At 43.3% G+C, this 19,225-nt stretch overlaps 5 protein-coding genes across 5 annotated transcripts; 3 read left to right on the top strand and 2 right to left on the bottom strand.

Moving 5' to 3' along the window:
• Window positions 1-218: 218 nt before the first annotated feature.
• Window positions 219-1,270, top strand: K444DRAFT_657959 (Aldo/keto reductase; the record flags this gene model as incomplete). Its single annotated transcript, XM_024886204.1, has 3 exons — window positions 219-250; window positions 285-351; window positions 392-1,270. The coding sequence occupies 3 exons, from the start codon at window positions 219-221 to the stop codon at window positions 1,154-1,156; spliced, it is 864 nt and encodes a 287-aa protein (XP_024726238.1). The 3' UTR covers window positions 1,157-1,270.
• A 1,684-nt stretch (window positions 1,271-2,954) lies between these two features.
• Window positions 2,955-5,588, top strand: K444DRAFT_297765 (HET-domain-containing protein). Its single transcript, XM_024871696.1, has 2 exons — window positions 2,955-3,449; window positions 3,524-5,588. The coding sequence occupies exons 1-2, from the start codon at window positions 3,008-3,010 to the stop codon at window positions 5,317-5,319; spliced, it is 2,238 nt and encodes a 745-aa protein (XP_024726237.1). The 5' UTR covers window positions 2,955-3,007; the 3' UTR covers window positions 5,320-5,588.
• A 6,539-nt stretch (window positions 5,589-12,127) lies between these two features.
• On the bottom strand, window positions 12,128-14,186 carry K444DRAFT_605433 (HET-domain-containing protein). Its single transcript, XM_024878854.1, has 2 exons — window positions 13,614-14,186; window positions 12,128-13,558 (listed from the first exon to the last, which is right to left on the bottom strand). Exons 1-2 carry the CDS (start codon window positions 14,154-14,156, stop codon window positions 12,293-12,295), a joined length of 1,809 nt encoding a protein of 602 aa, XP_024726236.1. The 5' UTR covers window positions 14,157-14,186; the 3' UTR covers window positions 12,128-12,292.
• An 879-nt stretch (window positions 14,187-15,065) lies between these two features.
• On the top strand, window positions 15,066-16,854 carry K444DRAFT_549550 (uncharacterized protein; the record flags this gene model as incomplete). The annotated part of the gene is made up of 7 exons (XM_024876467.1): window positions 15,066-15,247; window positions 15,335-15,461; window positions 15,518-15,702; window positions 15,800-15,954; window positions 16,021-16,256; window positions 16,326-16,505; window positions 16,567-16,854. 7 exons carry the CDS (start codon window positions 15,066-15,068, stop codon window positions 16,852-16,854), a joined length of 1,353 nt encoding a protein of 450 aa, XP_024726235.1.
• Window positions 16,855-17,191: 337 nt separating this feature from the next.
• K444DRAFT_670972 (uncharacterized protein) lies at window positions 17,192-17,958 on the bottom strand (the record flags this gene model as incomplete). Its single annotated transcript, XM_024887695.1, has 2 exons — window positions 17,192-17,789; window positions 17,909-17,958. The coding sequence occupies 2 exons, from the start codon at window positions 17,956-17,958 to the stop codon at window positions 17,192-17,194; spliced, it is 648 nt and encodes a 215-aa protein (XP_024726234.1).
• Between the last annotated feature and the right edge of the window lie 1,267 nt (window positions 17,959-19,225).

Here is a 19,225-nt window from a genome sequence, read left to right as displayed (position 1 = left end):
AGACTCTAAAACCCTTCTTGAAAGGCAAACTATCTAGTCGCACTGAATATTCGGGACGAAGGGCTTCCTATAAAACCTGGTGATTTCACGCTTCCGGCTCCTTTTCACGGCCCACGGATCAAGACTCCTTTGATTTCTAAGCTCGCGTAGACATAGAATTCCTCCAAACTTTGGGAAATTCCAAAAACAACGACAATGGCTACGCTCGCTGGAAACCAATGACACAAAATGGGCTGGGATTGGCGGACGTGTATTTAATCCTACTGCTCTCATTTAATTCCAAGGATGTTGACAAGTACAGGATTCACAAATCGGGTGGAGCCAACACAAAGTGATGTTTCCTTCAAGATCGTGAAGATTGCCCCCGAGGGTGGTGTGAATGTCCGGAAAGGGGCAAACTTTAACGGACGCAAATTCTCTTCATCTACTCAAGCGATACTTCACAAAGTACGCTGAAGATACTGACAAAGTCGTCTTCTGCACCAAGAGCGGTGTTTCGATCACCAACCGTTCGACCTTTCACATAGCCTGTCAAGCGGAAGGGTTGAGAAATTCTGTTGATAATGCGAACAAGATCCTGGGCGGGGAAAAGTGCATTGACGCCTTCGGGCCTGCTGAAGTGGACCCCAAAGTTCCTATCGAGACCACTAGCGAAGTACTTGCGCAACTCCTCAAGGGCAAAACTGACGCTATTCAATTGTCCGAAGTTAGTGCTGACACATTTCGGCGGTCGTCCAATGTCCACATGGTAGATATGGTGGAGGCTGACGTCTCGTTACGGGCAACGGATTTCTTTTCGAACGGCATCGCTGAGACTTGCGTTGGGCTCAGCATCGTGATTCTTGCTCACACGCTTTTGGGTTGGGGAACGCTGACTGGCAACTTTCAAAAGCTTGAAGACATGCTAGCAAGTAACCACCACAAGCATTTCCCCCGCTTCGAAGCCGAGTATTTCCAGAAGAATCTGCAACTTGTCGAGGAGTTGAAGAACCTCGCAGCAAAGAAAGGCTGCACTCCAGCCCAGCTGGCGCTTTCCTGTATCAAATCTCATAATGGCAAGCCCAGTATGCCATGCATTCTCCCCACCGCTGGTGCCAGATCCGAGGTGAGGGTTCGTGAGAATTGCGAGGCGGTGGAGCTTCGGCGGGCGAATTGAGGGCGATCAAATCGATTCTGGACAGTTTCCTAGTCGTGGGAGCCGGATATCCAGAGAGAACGAGTAAGCTTCGCAGAGTATTGAGCTCATATTCTTGCTGGTATGGGCACGTCTGCATCGACGCTGGGTGGTCGGGAAGACGGGGGTTTACGAAGTAGGGGTGGATCAAGTTACGACTGGGGCATAGGGAAAGCCGTAAGTACGGAAAGCCGTAGAAGATGTCACTCACCAATCGCCCACACCCCCTTCCAGCTCAACTTGGATCTTGGAGACCTTAACGCTACAAATTCGAAGAATTAACACGATATCCACAATATTTCGAGTATTCTCTATAATCTGGAAAGTTTTTAGAAATTTCCAAAGACTTTGAAAATCGAAAAAAAAAATTGGTGGGGGCGGGAAGGGGGTTTGGGCGGTTGGTGGGTGACGATGACCCCTTCCAAGGATCAAAAGACCAAGCGAACTTACGACTTACGACTTATGACTTATCACTCGGGACGGGCGTGTTCACCCCAACAAAAATCGCAAACGCTCATATACTACGCCCGCATGTTACGCCCCCTCTCCTTGTACCTCTATTACTACGTAAAATATTTACTCTCTTTAATTCTTCTCTCTCTCTCTATAAATATAGGTAAGAGGGGGGGTATAAGGGGGAAGGGGGGTAAGGGCAAGGCGAGGACCTTACTAAAAATCTGTGCCGCACCTTATTAAAAAGTTAAGCACTAAATTTTAGTACCTATAGCTTATAATTTAGCGAATATAGCCCTAAAATTCAGCGATAAGAAGCCTAAGCAGCTTATAATTATAGGGCTTCCTTTTCCTCGTGACTCGCATGCCTCGAAGCTCACTTTTCACTTTTCACTTTTAACTTTTAATTTGCTCGCTCACCCTCCCCACGCCTACTAGCCCCCCTCCCTCACCCCTCTCCCCTAGATATATAAATAAGAATTAAAGAGATAGTAATATTTTAAGTAATAATAGAGGCACGAGAGGGGGCATAGTATGTGAGCGTGTTGTGTGAGCGTTTGCGATTTTTGGTAGGGTGATCATGTCCGTACCGAGTGATAAGTTATAAGTTTGCTTGGTCTTTTGATCCTTACGGCTTTCCGTACTAATGGCCTCCGTACCGGCAGAAAACCAATGATCAGGCCTTACCCAGGTTTAGGCTAAAAGAGGTAGGCGGAGACTGGCGACGCAAAGGTTGCAATCACCTCCAAGTTGCCTGCGACATCTACAGCAATATCTTCCGCAACATCACGTTCAAGAAATTTGGTTATCCCATTTTCACTGGTCCTATCGTACATTGTACCAGCGATGCCTTCTCGGATCAGCGCAGTGGACGCTGTGGTGAATACCGCGCACTCCCTCGTAGATGAAATAGAGAATGCTTTTAAGGGGCTCGAGATGAGTAACAAGATACCTACTCTCAGGGAAGCAGAGTCGTCGCTCGTGAAAGCGTTGCTTGCATACAGGAACTCCGTCCTGCAAGAGGTGATAGCCCACGCTATTGAGCAAGGCCTAAACTACCCCCGAAAGAGTGGTCTAACATTCCATGCGCAACTCCGCACATGGCAGGAGGAAATTGACTGGAGGCAATGTAAGACGCAATTTTGTTAAAGAGGACTGTGACTGAAATTTGTGGGGGGGAAAAGTCCACGATTTTATGAGCCAAACGCCACAAATATAACTTTTTGCTGGATTAAAATCTTGATAACCCCCAATGGTATATACCCCAAAGGGAAGTCGCAAGATGACTGAAACGAAGTGGAAGGGAAAACTAACCCCGCCGTCGGACGCCGAGTTGCACTGAATTGCCGAGGTTTCCCCAAAGGGAAGTGTCACCACGTGATGACTGCGTTATCCGACGACGAAACGAAAAATCGGGATTTAGCAATGTACAGTAACAAAACATTGTGTAAACTCAACTCAACGCCCCCTCCCCAGGCCCTATTCCTTACATCTCAACAACACAATGTTTCCCACAGCCGTCTCTTGTCCAGTCATCGGAGGTCGCGTTGTTTGACAAAATTCTCATTCGCGATGGCTGCAGTCGAAGATCTCTCTGAAACCCGGTACAGATATGCGTCACTTCCCTCCGGAACTCACAGCCTTCGATTGCTCACATTGCTGTCTCACTCTGGGAGCCGTGACATAGTTTGCGAACTGACGACACACCTGTGGGATCCAGAGACTGGGATCATTGGTGATCCCGTTCCTCAAATTGATGGTTTTGTTGTCGATGAAGTACCAGGATCTGAGGCCGAGAAAAACTTGCTTGAAGGCTCGCGGCGTAAGATCCTCCATCCAAATCCGGTTTACAAGCCGGATAGCAAAGAATCATGAGTAACTTACATGTACTTTCAGACATTGCAGTAGTCGAGTTCCCTGACCTGGCCACCAACGAAGACGAGTCCGAGGAGAACGGCGGCAATGCCACTCCTGCCATTGCATATGAAGCTCTGTCCTACACCTGGGGCGACGACCACGATCCACAAGAAATTACGCTCGACGGTAGACTGCACGAAGTGTATAGAAATCTTTGGGACGCTCTCTACTTCCTGCAGGAGGATTCTCCCAGAACAATATGGATAGATGCTTTGTGCATCGATCAATCGAACATCGCCGAGAGGAATGCCCAAGTGGAGAAAATGCATCTCATATATAAACACGCAAGTAGTGTGGTTGTGTTTCTCGGTGTACCTGAGGAAGATAGTGATCTAGCCTTCAACTTCATGGTGCAGATTTACGACTATGTCAGACAGGGTCAAGAGATTGGTGAAGACGACCTTGGATTTATCCCTGACTTCGTAGAAACAGGTCCTCTCGTGGTTCGGAAGCATGTCCGCTCCTGGTTAGCAATTCACGAACTGATGAGAGGTCCATGGTGGCGGAGAGCTTGGACTCTTCAGGAATTATTAATGTCGAAGAAGGCAACTTTTGTATGCGGACCACATTCAACGTCCTGGCCTGTCCTAAAAATTGTTGTTCAGGTAGTCCGTGAAACTTCTAACGAAGTTGAGCAACTTATCAACTCCACATTCGAAGGACATTTGTTGAGACCGTACAAGTTCTCAGACCAAGCCCAATTCCACGCCTTCAGCATGCACGCAGCTTACCACTTCAAACGGTTTATGGATACAAATCGGATGCCGCCTAGCAGAGCAATCTTATTCTTTCTTGAGGCAAGTCAAAAGCGTCTTTGTAAATTTCCACACGACAAAATTTACTCCATACTTGGCATTCTGCCATCTGAAGTTTACTCCGCAATGCCAAAACCTGATTATGGCCAGTCAATACACCAGGCCTATCAGCAGATTGCTCAAGCTTATGTCGATTTTACGAGAAGCCTAGATATCATCTGCGAGTCTCAGCACTCTGATACGCAAGATGCTTTGCTGCCATCGTGGACCCCAGATTGGAGACGAGGCAGACGAATGAGAACCATATATAGTCTTCATTATGACCTTTCAGAATTTGAGTGGCACTCCGACAGGATCCAAAAATATCCTCCGACGTTTGATCCGAACTGTAGGACAGTCTATGTCCATGGGTTGCACCTTGGCATTGTTCAGCGCACTCAGCTTGAGCTCGCATTACCACAAATTAGCAAGCAATCAAAAGATGTGGACGACAACAGTGATCGCAGTTTTCGCTTGATTACATGGAATTTCGGCGATGATGGGAATGACTTTATTCGAGTGGGTCGACACTCTAGCCTTCGATCCTGCCTCGCCTCGCCCGGCCATGAAGAAGCTGCGAACGTTCTACTGGGAGTTCTCCATTCGAAGTTAAACGAAGACTTAACCAGACCAACTCAATCGGTGTTGCGTCCCACAAACGTTATCCAAAGAACTAACAGTCTCAACCATGAATTCAGAAGCACTCTCGATGATTTGAAGGTGATAACACAGTGTCGCACGGTCATTAAGACTGATTCGTTGCTACTTTGTCTAGCTCCGTTCTGGGTGGAAGCAGGTGATATTGTCTGCCAGTTCATCGGATGCACCTCACCGACGATTCTTCGGCCAAACGATGCTGGTGGTTACCGGTTCATTGGTGAATGCTACATCTATGGCACACCGGCAAAAGAAATGATAAAGCTACTAGAAGAACTGATAGAGAATGCTCCAGATCAGTTACAGAGATTCGATATACGGTGAACTTCACCATCGAGGCTTTATTTTGACAGATGTCTGGACCGGAATCTTACCAGATTGTATCATGCTAGTGCTTGGCTTTCCATCGGTGTTTAAGAGACCCACGATGGAAAGAACACAGAGAATGGCGGACTGTGAGAGGTGATAATGAATCTAGACAACAGCTCAACGCAACGAAAGCAACGCAGGAAAGCCCATCAAGCCATCGTCTGTCGAGTCGGGGTTCGAAACCCACCTATCTACAAACCCCAAAGGTCATCCGGAAGCTTTTGACTTGGACTGCTCCCCGGGCCTCAATTCCTCCGTCGAAGACTGAGCCAAACACATCCTTGTTGCTCGTTACGTGTTCGGTAGTTCTCCACCTCTTAACTGGGTCAAGCCTTTCTACCCGTCTGCGGGAGAAGACCTCTATTTCTGCCATACCTTCAGAGCTGTCAGCCTCGCCTATTTTCTCCAACGAGGCGGGCCCTTCCGCTGTCTAGCAAAAGGCACGCAAAGCCTACTGCTCTGCCTTGTCACTCACGAACAAAGCTCTGCATTCTCAGAACCCCGCTAAGAAAAACAACATCCTTCTCACGGTCCTGCTTCTCGATCTCTTCGAGAATCTAACTCGAGACGAGACTATGTCCCTCGCTGCCGCAACCAAGCACCTAGATGGCGCCTTAGCCTTGCTGAAGTTCCGAGGCGACAAGCAATTCGAAGACCCTGTCAGCCTGGCCATGTTCCTCCACCTCAGCTCCGTCCTCATCCCAAGCTATCTCGAGCGCGTGGTCCCAATTCCGAAAGCCTTCTTACGTTTCCGTCACCAAGCATAGTGTGTTGCCTGCACCGACGATCCAGACTGGAGCCTCTCAAATCTCATGATTCAGCTAGCCTCATTACGAGCCTCGTCCCCTGCTGCTGATGCCGAGAAAGTTTAAGTCCTGGCTACGGCACAATATCTGGATCTCGAACTCCTGTATATTGGGAAGGTCATGCCGCGACCTAAGCCTCTTGAGAAGATGCCGATGCAGGAGTTGCTGGGAGGGAGGGAGATTGATAGTGCGAGCCGGTATTTGGCTAGGGAGAGGAATCTGAGGCTTGTGAGGAGAATACTGGATGAGCAGCTTGGCAAGGCTACTGCGGTGTCCACTTGAAGTGGGATACAAGTCTTGGGTTAAAGTGTGAACTTCGGCGAAGATCAATTTCCAAACCAGATTGGGGCTGCCAGGAATGTTGAGAGCTGCTGCAACGTGAACCCGGTGACCGATCGAAGCTTGGACATGAATGTCCGGACCGCCCACGCCGCAGACCTCTGGCTGAAGTCAAATTGCCCGAAGACGAAGCAGAAGAAGCCCAGCTTCCTCTCAGTGCCTTGCAGATCCGCAACTCGACGTCTCAGAGACCGTGACGCAGCAACGAGAATACTTGCCGCTCCATATCCCAGGGACGAAAGATTTGTGGAAGTGAAGAAAGAGACTTAGAGAATGATTTATGGCACTCAGATGGTGGAATCAAAGCAGGTCGTCGCCTTGATAAACCAGGATTGATTCGTGCGGAGATGGATCAGGCCCCTATGGATATTTATATACATTCCATCTCTTTTCCTTCCGTGAGACCAGATAATTTCATCGGCTGGGATTCTTTCCCTAAATTCATGTGCTTTCCACACCCACTTCCTCCGCCACTGACTCGCTTCATCACACCTCACCTCATTGCAAATCTTTCGCAGCAAATGTTCAGCATGCTTTCTCAATGCCAGGCTTATCATTTGTTCCATCCTACTTTCAAGTCATACACACATGTCCTCCAATCACAATTCCAGTTCAGTCAAATCCCTCATTTACAATTATATAGAAGGGTATTGCATAGACACTCTTGGAATCTGAGCCAAGAAGAAAGCCTTGAGATGCGCTGCCTGTTACGAAAGGAAGCCCATAGCAGCCTTCTCATTGATAGTCGTGCGGCTGTCTGTAGAATTGGCGACTTTTCATCTCGTTTTTGGAAAACGCACTGCAATTTTAGCGTCCACGGGGAGACGGAGTGTGCCTCTTCGGATAACCGAGATCCCTAGTCAATGCACACCCCAAGCGAATGCACACCTTACAAAATATTACCCCTCCATCTTCAAAATTCGATAAAATGGTCAGCGAACAAGATATTGAGCAAGCGATTAATGCGCTAGATGCGTAATTGATCCCTAATTACAGTCAAGTGGCCAGGGATTTTGGTATTGAGCGTATAACCCTCATGCAAAGGCATAAAGGCATATGTGCCTCTAGACAAGTGTGACGGCGGGATCAATGCAATGGTCGAAGGCTCAAAGTTCAAAGAATCTCATGTATTGGAAAATACTAAGCTATAGAATAAAGTAGGGAGGATGCCTCGACCTTTAGTATTGTTCCGCCCAAGCAATTCTGGCTTAGCTTCGTTTTATACCTGTTTCCGATATCCTATCCTTGGCAGATCATACCCTTACGCCAGCCGTTATATTACCCCCCCCCCCCAAAGAGAAGTCTAAATGCCCTTATTTAGAGGATTATTCAGCCATAATATAGGAAAGAAAAAAGAGGAAATAACGGCCATTAACCCTATTCCGTCTAATCCCTATAGCTTACTTGTAATCAAAGCATAGTCTTGACTCCGCCAAAATAACCCAGTTCCTAGTATATTCCGGCCAGTTCTTAGTATCCGTTACTTGCATTATATCTTTACCCATATTAATAATATGGTCTGGAAGTACTATATAGGCCATGGCCAATATTAGAACTATTATTATTGGGCGGTCTTTGAATAGGGATAGCAGATCAAGTCTATTTATTAAGGTAGGTGTGACGGCTGGCGTAAGGGCATGATCTGCCAAGGACAGGATATCGGAAACAGGTATAAAACGAAGCTAAGCCAGAATTGCTTGGACGGAATAATACTAAAAGGTCGAGGCATTCTCCCTACTTTGTTCCATAGCTTAGTATTTTCCAATACATGAGATTCTTTGAACTTTGAGCCTTCGACCATTGCATTGATCCCGCCGTCACAGTAGGCTTTAATATAATAGCTTACTTGCCTTTCTTCTTAGTTAGGATAGTAATATTTGGCTTAATTATACCGCTTCTAAATTACTTAATTAACTTCTGGGCCTTCTCGAGCTTAATATATATATCCTCAAGTTAGTTCTCTATTTTAGTAACTTATATATTAAGGCCAGATATTTGAGCTATTTTATTATTAAATTCCCGGGCCTTAAGCTCTATAATTTTGGTTTTATAGAAACTTCTAAGGGGTTTTCCGATTTCCCAAATAGTATTATATACTAATTCATTAATATTTATAGAATATTACTTCTTTAATTTGGCTTTTAGAATTATTTATTAGCTTTTGGTTTTAGACTAGTACTTTATATAATAACTATTATTTAGTATTATATATTTCCTAATTATAATAAATATCTTAATACTAGTTTAGCTATTTTTACTATAATTAGAATCTCTTTTATTACTAGAATTCTTTCTATTCTTAGTCTTTTTATTATTAGAATTCTTATTATAGTTTAATATTTTATATTTTTTTTTAAATATACTAGCCTTATTTTTATTAATCTTCTTAGTATCTAATTTAGTAAAGTTAATTAAGTAGTTCTTATTAGTATTATTTATTTTATTTATTAGACTATTAGGCTTATTATTACTAGTAATTAAAGCTTTTATTTTATTATTCTTAGAATATTTTACTAAAATATTCTTTATAGTAATTTCAGATATATTCTCGAGAATAATATAGGCCATATTTTATATATTAATTTATTTTTAGGTAAGGAAATTACTATTTTCATTTATAAAAATAATTTAACTAATAATTATATTAATAATAATTATAGCTATTAAACTTAAAATACTATTACTACTATTTAAGTTATTTAGGATCTAGTAAATAGCTTTACTTAATCTAGCTATAAATAATATATTACTAGGATTTCTTATTTGTTTTATTTTTATTAATAGTTCTATTAAAGTAATAGTAATAATATAAATAATTAAAGTTATAAAAGTTAAAATAATTAAAAAGATTTCTTTTAATTTTTAATAATATTTTAAACTAATATAGGCAAGTATTTATTTTTGGCTTAGCTTTAAGAATTTACTTTTTTTTTATAATTTACCTAAATAATAAAATATAATCTAATATAATAAAAAAAGATATTTTATTTAGATTTCTAAAAAATAAAATAAATATTAATATAATAGAATAAAGAAAATATACTAGAATTTAGATAAAACCCGAGAAATATCTAGGTTTTTTTTTTCTTTCTCTAATTATAAAGGCCTTATTATTAAGGTTTATTATTATCTAAATAATTTTTATTAAAATTTTTTTTAATATACTAAATTCATTTATTTAGCTAGATAAGAGGTCCTATTTTACTAGAATTCTACTTATAAAATTATATAATTTAAATACTAAGTTCTTAAAGTTTAATATAAAATACTATTTATTATTTATATCTTATTTCTTTTATTTAATCTTATAATAAAGCTTACTATAAAGTACCTTAGAAGAAAAGATCTTTTTGACTTCCTATTCGAGTTTATTATTAACTTTAATAAAACTAGGCTTTTTATTAGTTTAGTTAAGTAATAGATTAATAGAATTTTTATAAAGCTTATTTATATAAAAGATTAGCCAAATCCTATATAATAGAAAAAAGTCTAATTAATATAAATAGCCGACTATTTTATTAATTTTAAATAGTCTAGTAAAGAAATAATCTAATTTATTAAATAAATAATTTGTTTTTTATATCTTTTTAATTATATAAATTATATTTCCTAGATTAAAGTCTAGTTCTTACTATTTCTTATTAGTTTATTTAGCTTAATACTCCTAAACTATTATTATATATTCTCGGATATAATTAATAGTAATATTAATTCTTTTAGTTTACTATTATACTTTTTCCTGATTAAGTTTCTTTCTTAGTAGTTTAAATTCTATTATTAGTAATTGTCGGTTTACTAGTAACGCATGGCACCGTTACGTAAGTCGTGGAATGCTATTTGCGTAAGGTTAGTGAAGTTGTTGTTTAGAAGTAGGGATCGCAGTATCGTGGTGTTAATATGCGATCCCTAAATCTGCTAAGCCTAAAGGGGTCTAGTCTACTGGTCGAGTCACCAATGGGACGCGAGGTCACATGACCATGTCCCGTATCCCATGTCCCATTGCCCATGTCCCATTGCCCATGTCCCGTGTCCCGTGTCCCGTGACTACGCACGTGACTCCCAAAGGAACAGCTATACCAACAGTAATATTTAGTTAAAGTTTAGTCTGGATTTATATCTATAATTAATTATTAAGGGAAATAAGCTAGTTAATTTATATAAACAAGTAGTACCTATAATATTAAGTATTAGAAATAAATCTATCTAATTATTCTAAAAGTAAACGACCAGACGGCAAGCCCGCATCGGGCAAGGCGCGTGCACGGGCCGGGCGCCGCTTTCGCGGGGTATCCCTTCGTCCGCCATCAACTGTCCACGCTAGCAGGGGGGCCTGGCTCAGGGCGAAAACGCGATAGATGACTAATAGGTTTCTAAGCAAAGGCACACGTTTTCCCCGAGCCAGGCCCCCCCTGCTAGCGTGGACAGTTGATGGCGGACGAAGGGATAAAAATCTCGCGACTCTATCATCGCTCGCTCCTTTCCCTTCTTCCTTCCTTCCTTTTCAATAACCCAACAACCTCCACCTTACAACGCTCGGTACTCACTCTTTATGCACATTCGGCCCTTCTGCCTAGGTTCCATCCCTTCCTACCAGGCTCCCCTGATCAGCCACGCCGCAGCTGAGAAGACGACGCTAGCAAGGTGCGGGGCAGCTTCAACCAGAATCCACGATCGCCTCTACAACTTTAATGCTGCTGAGCAGCTGTGACACTGCGGATCCCCAAGGCTGCCTCGTATTGGCTGAGTTACGAGCTTTCCGTATCCTAACCTTCTCGCAATCTGCCTCGTCGTCGCACCACCACCGTCCCTCACAACGGGCCGCTTCGGAGATTGAGATGCCGCAGACTCAGCCTGCACTCCTTACAGCACAATGATGCCTCACGACAACGCGGCCTGGGTTCTGCCTAGTTGCGCCGCAGGAGGATGACGTGTCGGTAGCTTCCTGGTAAGTTTCCTCATGCCGTAGCAGCAACGATAACGGATGCATATAAGGAGGGGAAGGCTTGGAACTGGATCTTCGGCAAGTTCCCTGGCAGGACTCGGCCTGCAGTGCGCACGCGCTGGAACGTGGTCCGGCCTGACGACGAAAATGGTGCAGTATTGTTTGCGGGGTGTAGGTTACATATCGGGTGCATTGAACGGTGCTCGTTTAGACGCAAAGCTTGCCTCTCCTTCTCTACTTTTCTCTCCACAATCCCAACCAAGGATTTTGGGAATCGCTATCCATGGTATTCAACGGTTCTCTGTAGAGGCTGTACATACTCATTAACTCCTTCCTTAACGGTACCAAGTACTAAGTAGTACTCTCCTGTCAATTGTATACTTTTGAGCGGGATGGCGGTAGGTACTGAATTGCATGGTAAACTTGTTGGTGGGTATGCCTTGTTTGTAGGGGTATTTGATTGAGGTCAAAGTTGGCTTTGAAAAAGAGATTCTGCATGCGTAACCTCTGATCGAGAGTAGGCACTGGCTCTCTATACTGCTTGGGTACAGGTTTTCTGAGTGCTGAATTCTTGTCAAAAATTGAGTATTGTTGCGGAAATTGAATGCGCAAAAGCAGCATTGATGGATTTCAAATTCATATTCATTGGTGGAACACTCCTGCTTGTGTAGAATATGCCAGAAGGCTCGGCAAATTTGTTAAGCCAAAGAAGAAAGTAGCTCTAGACGAGAGCAATCCACCAGACGACCGATTTGTACTATATAAGTCTTGCGTAACATGTTCATTAGCTCGATGTCTTCGTACATACAAGCGCCTGGAAACCATCATACCCTTGGTCCAGTTACACAACGACAATGTCCTGGGGCTCACTATTGCTGAGGTCCCACCAATATTCATTTACGTCCGGCAGGTTTCTGACCACCCCAAGCCTACGATATCGGTTCAGGTTCCCTGTTCTTTCTAGGAGGAGCCCGTACGAACTCGTAAGGATAGCAATTGTGACAGCTCCATTGTAGTTTTCTGTGGGAATATCCAAACATGCCCAAGCAACTGTTTGTCCTAGAAATCTCTCCGCGTTGTGAGTAACAGCTACAGTCCTTCCTTGGGTCCCCACTTCGGCCGTTGGGACACTATACTTCAATTGTGCTGACATGACTGGGGCAGAGATAGCCACATAGGAACTTTTCTCTGAGAAAACGATAGATTTCACCACAAGTTCATAGGTATGATCGAAAATAGGACGACACTCACGCGTGTCCTCAAATAGCGGTGGGTTTGTGTCCTCGTCGTTTCCAGCCACTTCATTCACAGCACCGGAGATGGATAACCACGACCACGTTGGAGGTTCTGGCCTTCCATTTATCGGTATGCGGGTCCAGTTGTGCCCGGTTGAGTTTTGTCTCTCCCAAAGCAGTCCACGGACAGGATCTTCGCTCCATAGCCCGTGGAAATATGTGAAGCCTGTCATTGCTTTCACCTGATTGACGAGGCCGACAATAGCAATCGGTCGGTCCGATTCAAAGGTCAGTGAACGCGAGGTATAGTTCGTCAGCAAGTTGTACCAAGCATCCATGACCTCCCGTTCTTTTCCACGATAGCTTGACCGATAAGAGGCTTCTAGAGCAGCCTCCTCACTGCCTGGCCACATGGTAGCTGTGAATAGCTCAAGATCGGCTTCTCCTTCAATGTCGATGATTCGTTTCTCATTGTCAGGCTTAGTTTCCTTTGAATGGGTGCCATTGGGACCGAACAAGATTGGGCCCCCTAAGGCAGCGATGAAGTGGCAACACTCCCACATAATCATTCCCGGTTCTAGAAAGTGGAACATCCGTGGTGAGAGCTGCCGCTCCTGGAGGCACCACCCACGAGAGCCAAGCAAGCCGCCTCTGAGCAGGTTCGTCCAAAGAGTACTAGATGTGGATTTCCAACTACCAGCATTGACGTAGTCCACAACCCATCCAGAGGCTAAAGTTTCACTAACGTAGCCGCAATGACTCCACAATGGCTCATTTTTCTTCTCAGGTATGTTGATCGCAATGGTGCAGTACGAGCATCGATAGACTTGGGCCATGTTAGATGACTCGGTCTTCCAGTCACTCTGGGAATCCTTTGGCAAATATTAGTGATAAGCAAATGTGTGGACTTGCCGGATATCCCCTTACCTGTATAATACAGAAAGAGTCGATCCAAAGATAACGTACGCCAAGCCAGCGGCAGACATCGATGGCAAACCGAAAGGTCTTTGACAACTTATTCACATCGATACCGTTCATTCGTGTTGACAGCGTGTTTTCTGTTGTTGTCAGCTCCAGGCTTTGGAAAATCTCCTTATCAATCCACCTGTGACTTAGGGCGACGTATCTCGGGTCTTCCACTGTACATATATTAGTATCAATAAGGCGTGCCCGTGGGGGAAGATCGTCGAGAGAGATATCAATCAGCCTTGAGGGAAGAAATTTTGAGGTTCCTCGACTATGGCAAGCTACATGGCATGCTTTATCATGTTTCAAACACCCACGGATCCACTCAAGTGGTTCGTCCGGAAGGGACTCTGAAGCGAGTCCGCATTGAGGAAGTTTTGGTTTGTAGACGACTGGATCCGACTTCTGGCTAATAAGCACGTCGGACATGGGGTTGTAAGAGACATATGGCCAGAGGATGGGCAAAAGAACGGCCGGATTGAGAGATTGAGGTTTTCTGTCCATAATGCCTGGGTTGCAGATAGGGGAGACGAGAAGAGGCTGAGAGATTTTTGCAGGATCGCGGCAAATACTCACTTAAGTCCGTTTGGCCCAGCCATTGTAGGCGTTTAGGCAGCAACACAGTCCTAAGGATTGTGCCTACTCGGTGAGGCCCCAGTCAGACACACTAGGTCATCAGAGCCTCGCCATTCGCTAACCGTCTGATATTTCCACGACTATACATTAGCCCAGCCAGTCGCTGTGTAGTTGCCGATCATTGGCTTCGGCTGTCCAATAAGTCAATGGTTAAGCTAAGTCCGTCCGGTCAAGAAGCGCTGTCTGGTATCGAATGATAATAGAAAGATTTCCTGTGTCCGCTCAGGACCCGTTTCCTGGTCTATCCAGCGTAATTATGATTGGAACACATTGACTGATGCGAGAATCTGGTAAACGACGCCCGGGTTGTGAGAACTTAGAAACAACCACTAGCGGCGTACAGTTGCGTCCGAACTTCAAATCATAACGAGCATTTACGCCGCTTGATGCATGTCATCAAATTCCCTAACTCAAACTTTAACTGTGATTTGGTAAGGCAAAACTCCAAGGAGGTTTCGTAGGCTTAAACGAATGAGATCGCGCCACATACCCAACAGAGCCTTGCGATGAACTACATTGACCCCGGACTAGGCCTGCAGCTTGGGCTGCTGATTTAAAAGGCAGGGCTGAAGCTATCTCCAAGTATGCCAGTAATTGAGAGCCTTGGGGACTTGGGAGTTTTTCATAAGTACTGCGGCATGGACAGCAGATCACACAGCTGTAATTCTTCAAGAAGACGCATCGTCCATTCTCGTTGAAGTCAAGACAGTCGTTCGGCATCCTTTTGGTAACGTCAATCCTCTGCAGCTCAATACTTCGGCCACCATATCCGACAACATGGAAGCGCTGGATACTCAAGTGGCAAGGCTTGAAAAGAGCTTCCAGGAGGAAGACTATAATCGCGACTGGAGTCGCGACATCCGCGCTGCTCCCGAGTGTGTTTGGATCTTGGCAGAGTGCCTTCTGATCACCTCCAAGTCTGATGGCTTGGCGATCGAACTTAAGGGACAAGGCTTAGAGTATAATCACCTCTTCTTTACTCCCCAAAATCTGTTTCTAGTTTGAAAACCAGGATATAGGTCTAATCATTAGTCTGACGAATGAAGGTACGACTACCTCTCTGCGAACGTTAGGCATTGTGAACAGGTGGGCAAAGATACCCTAAAAGACACGGACGAAGACATGAAGAGAGTGGCAGTGCTAGCGAGCGAGCTGGGCAGAGAGAATGGCGTGGTAGGATTATTTGATGCTAGTCAACAGCACCACGTTGAGCTAATTTGCGTTGAAAGATCGAGTTAATCCTTCGATTTTGCCAGCCAAATCAAAGCGCGGCTCATGACAGACTTCTCAAGCGACTTTTGACCAAAGGACAGAAAATGGTGAAAGAATCTGTAGACAAGATCACGTCGGTGAGAGAGAGGTTTAGAGCGTGGGTAAAGCTCACCGTCAATATATTGCGAGCATTGGAAGACAAGTCTAGTAGGTGCTAATACCACATCATTGCTATCTTGCACAGCAGGTTTCTCGGCATGAAGCTAACCTAGCCGAGGCGAAAATCTGCATCTTGAAAGAGAAAAGAAGAAACAGGCAGAAGCGAATAAAACGAAGATCGAACTGAACACTGAGGAGAATATTAAAGAGGGAAAATGCAGCCAGGAACACAAGGAACGGCTCCAAGATGCCAAAAACTTTAAAAAGTGGTATGACAGCCACTTTGGAAAAATGGGTGGGTTTTCCTGGTTTCAAAAGCTTCCCTTGGATAATTGACGGGAAGTAACAATTGTCAATGCAGTCAGCGCCGCTACTATGGCCGAAAGCTTGGCCACAGCGGTGGCCATGCCAGTCCTGGGTGTTCCTCTTGTCATTGGCACAGGATGTGCCTGGATTCACTACCTTATGTTGAAGGACGAGATCGAGAAAGGAGAGCAAGCTGAGAAAGCTCGACAAGCCGAGATTCGGAGGCTGGAGGAGGAGACAGCGGAGCTGAAAAATGCTCTAAAGGAACTGGCGAATGAGACAAGCTCAATAGTAAGTCATGATACTACCACAAACCATAGTAGAAAGCCTTCGCTGAAATATTTTGTGCCCTGATCGAAGTCGACGATCAAGGGAATCGTGTCCAAGTCTATCTACCGGTTGCATATGCTACAACAGCACATCGACAACTTCATGACGTTTCTCATTACTCTTCAGCGCATCATTAATCATACAGTAGAAAACAGCGACATAGTATTCGGAATGGCCGAGGATAAAGAGGGGCTTCCTGAGATCAAATCTGTAAGAGCTTGGCCTGAATTATGAATAGACTACTCAGTCTTGCTTACTATTCATCGTATAGGTCATGCTTGCTGGTGCTTTCGATATGAAGACCCGGTTCCAATACGCCGCGATGGTTTCTGCAATATACTCCGAGGTTTCCTCTACCTTCGTCCTTCCCGAAGTTGCTCGGCTCACCACCCTGGAACTTCATGTAGAGAGAACAGATGCACAGCTTGAGGAAAAGGTATTAGAGCTGGCTAAGAATAGAAAGAGTGTTGGACAGCGTGCTGCGAATCTTGTTGTTCAGGTCAGTGACTACCAGTTGACATTTGGTTCTGTGACGTTTCATGTGGTCAATCTTGTCTGATGTAGTGCTACTTCAGAAACAAGCTGCCTTGAAGGATAGCCTCCAAGACTTAGTTCACTCCTCAGCCATCTCTTTCCGCAATATCGAACCTGAGCTTCTCGGCGGTAATTGATGGCAATATCCTTTTCAATGGGGCGTTGAGTCTGTTATAATTGTTCGATGCTCTTTCTGGTAGACATGACCTTAGCAAGACAGTTCATCCACTAGCAGATTGCAAGTTTAACAATCCCTTTGGTCTACTATCATTACTCAAGTTGAGCATATAGTACCTATTTAGCGAACCAAGGACTTGAGTAACCCCCTCATTTATATTCATTTTCTCTTCAACACAATGATGCTACTTTTTCAACGCTACAAGACCCTTAGCAACAGCCTCCATCTCCACCGTATCCTCCTCTTTAAACCGCCCAGACATCTTCCTCACAAGGGTCAATCCCTCCTCCAACATCTTCTCTGTCTCTCCAAGCTTCCCCTGTTTCGTCAAAACAGGAATCAACCCTTGAACAGCACCAAGATACTGCGGGCTCTCCCCCTCAAGATTATTTCCCGCCCACAACTTCGCTCGTCGAAGTATAGTTTCAGCCTCCTCATGTTTCCCCTGCTGCTCATAGACTTTCCCCAGATTAGAAACTGCCCCGGCAGCTACTTTCGAATCTGGTCCCAGAATCTTGTCACTTTCCGCTAGCAATTTCTTGTATGTACTCTCTGCATTTTGCCATTGTTCAAGCTCGGCGTAGATTATGGCGAGGGTGTGGAGAGCTCTGAAGAGAAGGATGTTTGTTGACTCAAGAGTCGCATCTCTGTCTGCGACTGTTTTGACGAAGAGGTCTTTCACTGCAAGCAACTTTGAGTGATTGAGTGCGTCGACGTATTCTTGAGCTGTAATCGATGGCGAGGGCAAATTGTCGTCGGGGAATGCTTGAGCGATGGCGTATCTTAGGTTCGGCGTGATAGCAAGTGTTGTCCAAAAGGGGGTTTGGAGAGAAGAATTCTTGATTGCGAAATAGCGGAAGACAGGGATATTGGGCAATTTTGGCTTTAGATGCAAGGGGACCCATCGTTATCGGAGGAGGAAGGGCTTGGTGTTGGTTGGCGACGACGCATATCGACACTATTAACCAAAGGGGACGATGACGATGACAATAACTATGAATTCAGAAGTCAAAGGAGAATATGTTAGAAAGGACCTGCTGCCAAAAAACGGTTTCGGAGGAGAGGAGAGAAATAGAGCAGAAAGAGGTAGTTGAGCATAAGAGGTGTGGAGGAAAGAGCAGATGGACAAGGGAGAGAAAATGGACGAATAAATAGGATGACAGCCATCTTAAGTTACCAAGGGGATGGTGGGCATCCATTTTTTCTGCTCCCTGAAAAGTCTTATCAGAAGTAGGAATGAGAGTAGAAAAGCGGTTGTTAATTTTGGGTGTTCTTATAGTCGGCTAGGGTCATGCCGCCTTGGCCAGGTACGCGAGCGTTAGAGCAGCGCGAGAATTTGGCAAGTTGGCTGTAGAAAGCAGTGACTAAACCCTCCGAAAACAGTAGCCAGTTTGCCGTCCGGTTATTAAATAGAGTATATTACTAAAAATATTAGATTCGTTTATATTTAGGAAATATATTAGATTATTAGTTTAAATATAATATTTGGTAGGCTATAGTATTAGTTATCTAATTATTATAAGTAATAGTAAATATTTTTTTAATTTATAATTCTATTTCTTAAATATATAATTAATCTTATTAATAATAACTAATTTAATTAAATTACTAGAATCTTTAATATTTAATTAGAAAATAGTAGAAATAATCTAGTAGCTTGCCTATTTTAAAAGTATTAAAATCTAGTTATTTTTTTTATTTATCTAGTATTTGGCTTTTCTTATAAAAAGATCTTATAGAAAAATAAAAAGTATATTCTTTTACTTTTCGGATCTGGTTTTACTAGTTTTTTTTAGGATTCTAATTAGAATATTTTTAGAATAGTTATCTTTTTAATATTTTCTAAATAAGATCTAGCTAATAGAATTAATTCTATTAATAGTCTAATAGAATATTATATTTTACTAGCTATTTCTTTTCTAGAATTATATTATAAAAGCCAAGATTAGTAATAAGTAAATATTATTAAGTTTAGAAATATTAATTAATAGCTAGATCTATAATAGCTAGATATTAAATAGCTTTACTAAATATTAAAAGGCTATAGTTTTGCCTTTTTAGCTTATTTTATAATTAATAAGGAACTAGTTTCTACTAATTAGTTAAATAAGATCTATAGGCTTTTAGTAAAGTTCTTATTTTAGAAAGACTATTTTTATATTTAGAGCTAGACTTTTCCCGATTTATTAATATTATATTTCTTATTAAATAATAAATA

Source organism: Hyaloscypha bicolor (genome assembly GCF_002865645.1).
Source record: "Hyaloscypha bicolor E unplaced genomic scaffold K444scaffold_191, whole genome shotgun sequence".
In the NCBI taxonomy this organism is placed as follows: Eukaryota; Fungi; Ascomycota; class Leotiomycetes; order Helotiales; family Hyaloscyphaceae; genus Hyaloscypha; species Hyaloscypha bicolor.
This window is presented reverse-complemented; position numbering and strand designations above follow the sequence as displayed.

What these genes read in the sequence shown, in the direction of transcription:
- K444DRAFT_297765 (XM_024871696.1), top strand. Translation starts at nt 3,008, where the DNA reads ATGACTGCGTTATCCGACGACGAAACGAAAAATCGGGATTTAGCAATG. An exon ending in CTTGCTTGAAGGCTCGCGGC is followed by an intron (nt 3,450 to 3,523) that starts GTAAGATCCTCC and finishes ATGTACTTTCAG; the next exon opens with ACATTGCAGTAGTCGAGTTC.
- K444DRAFT_605433 (XM_024878854.1), bottom strand. Translation starts at nt 14,156, where the DNA reads ATGGACAGAAAACCTCAATCTCTCAATCCGGCCGTTCTTTTGCCCATC. An exon ending in ACTCTTTCTGTATTATACAG is followed by an intron (nt 13,559 to 13,613) that starts GTAAGGGGATAT and finishes TATTTGCCAAAG; the next exon opens with GATTCCCAGAGTGACTGGAA.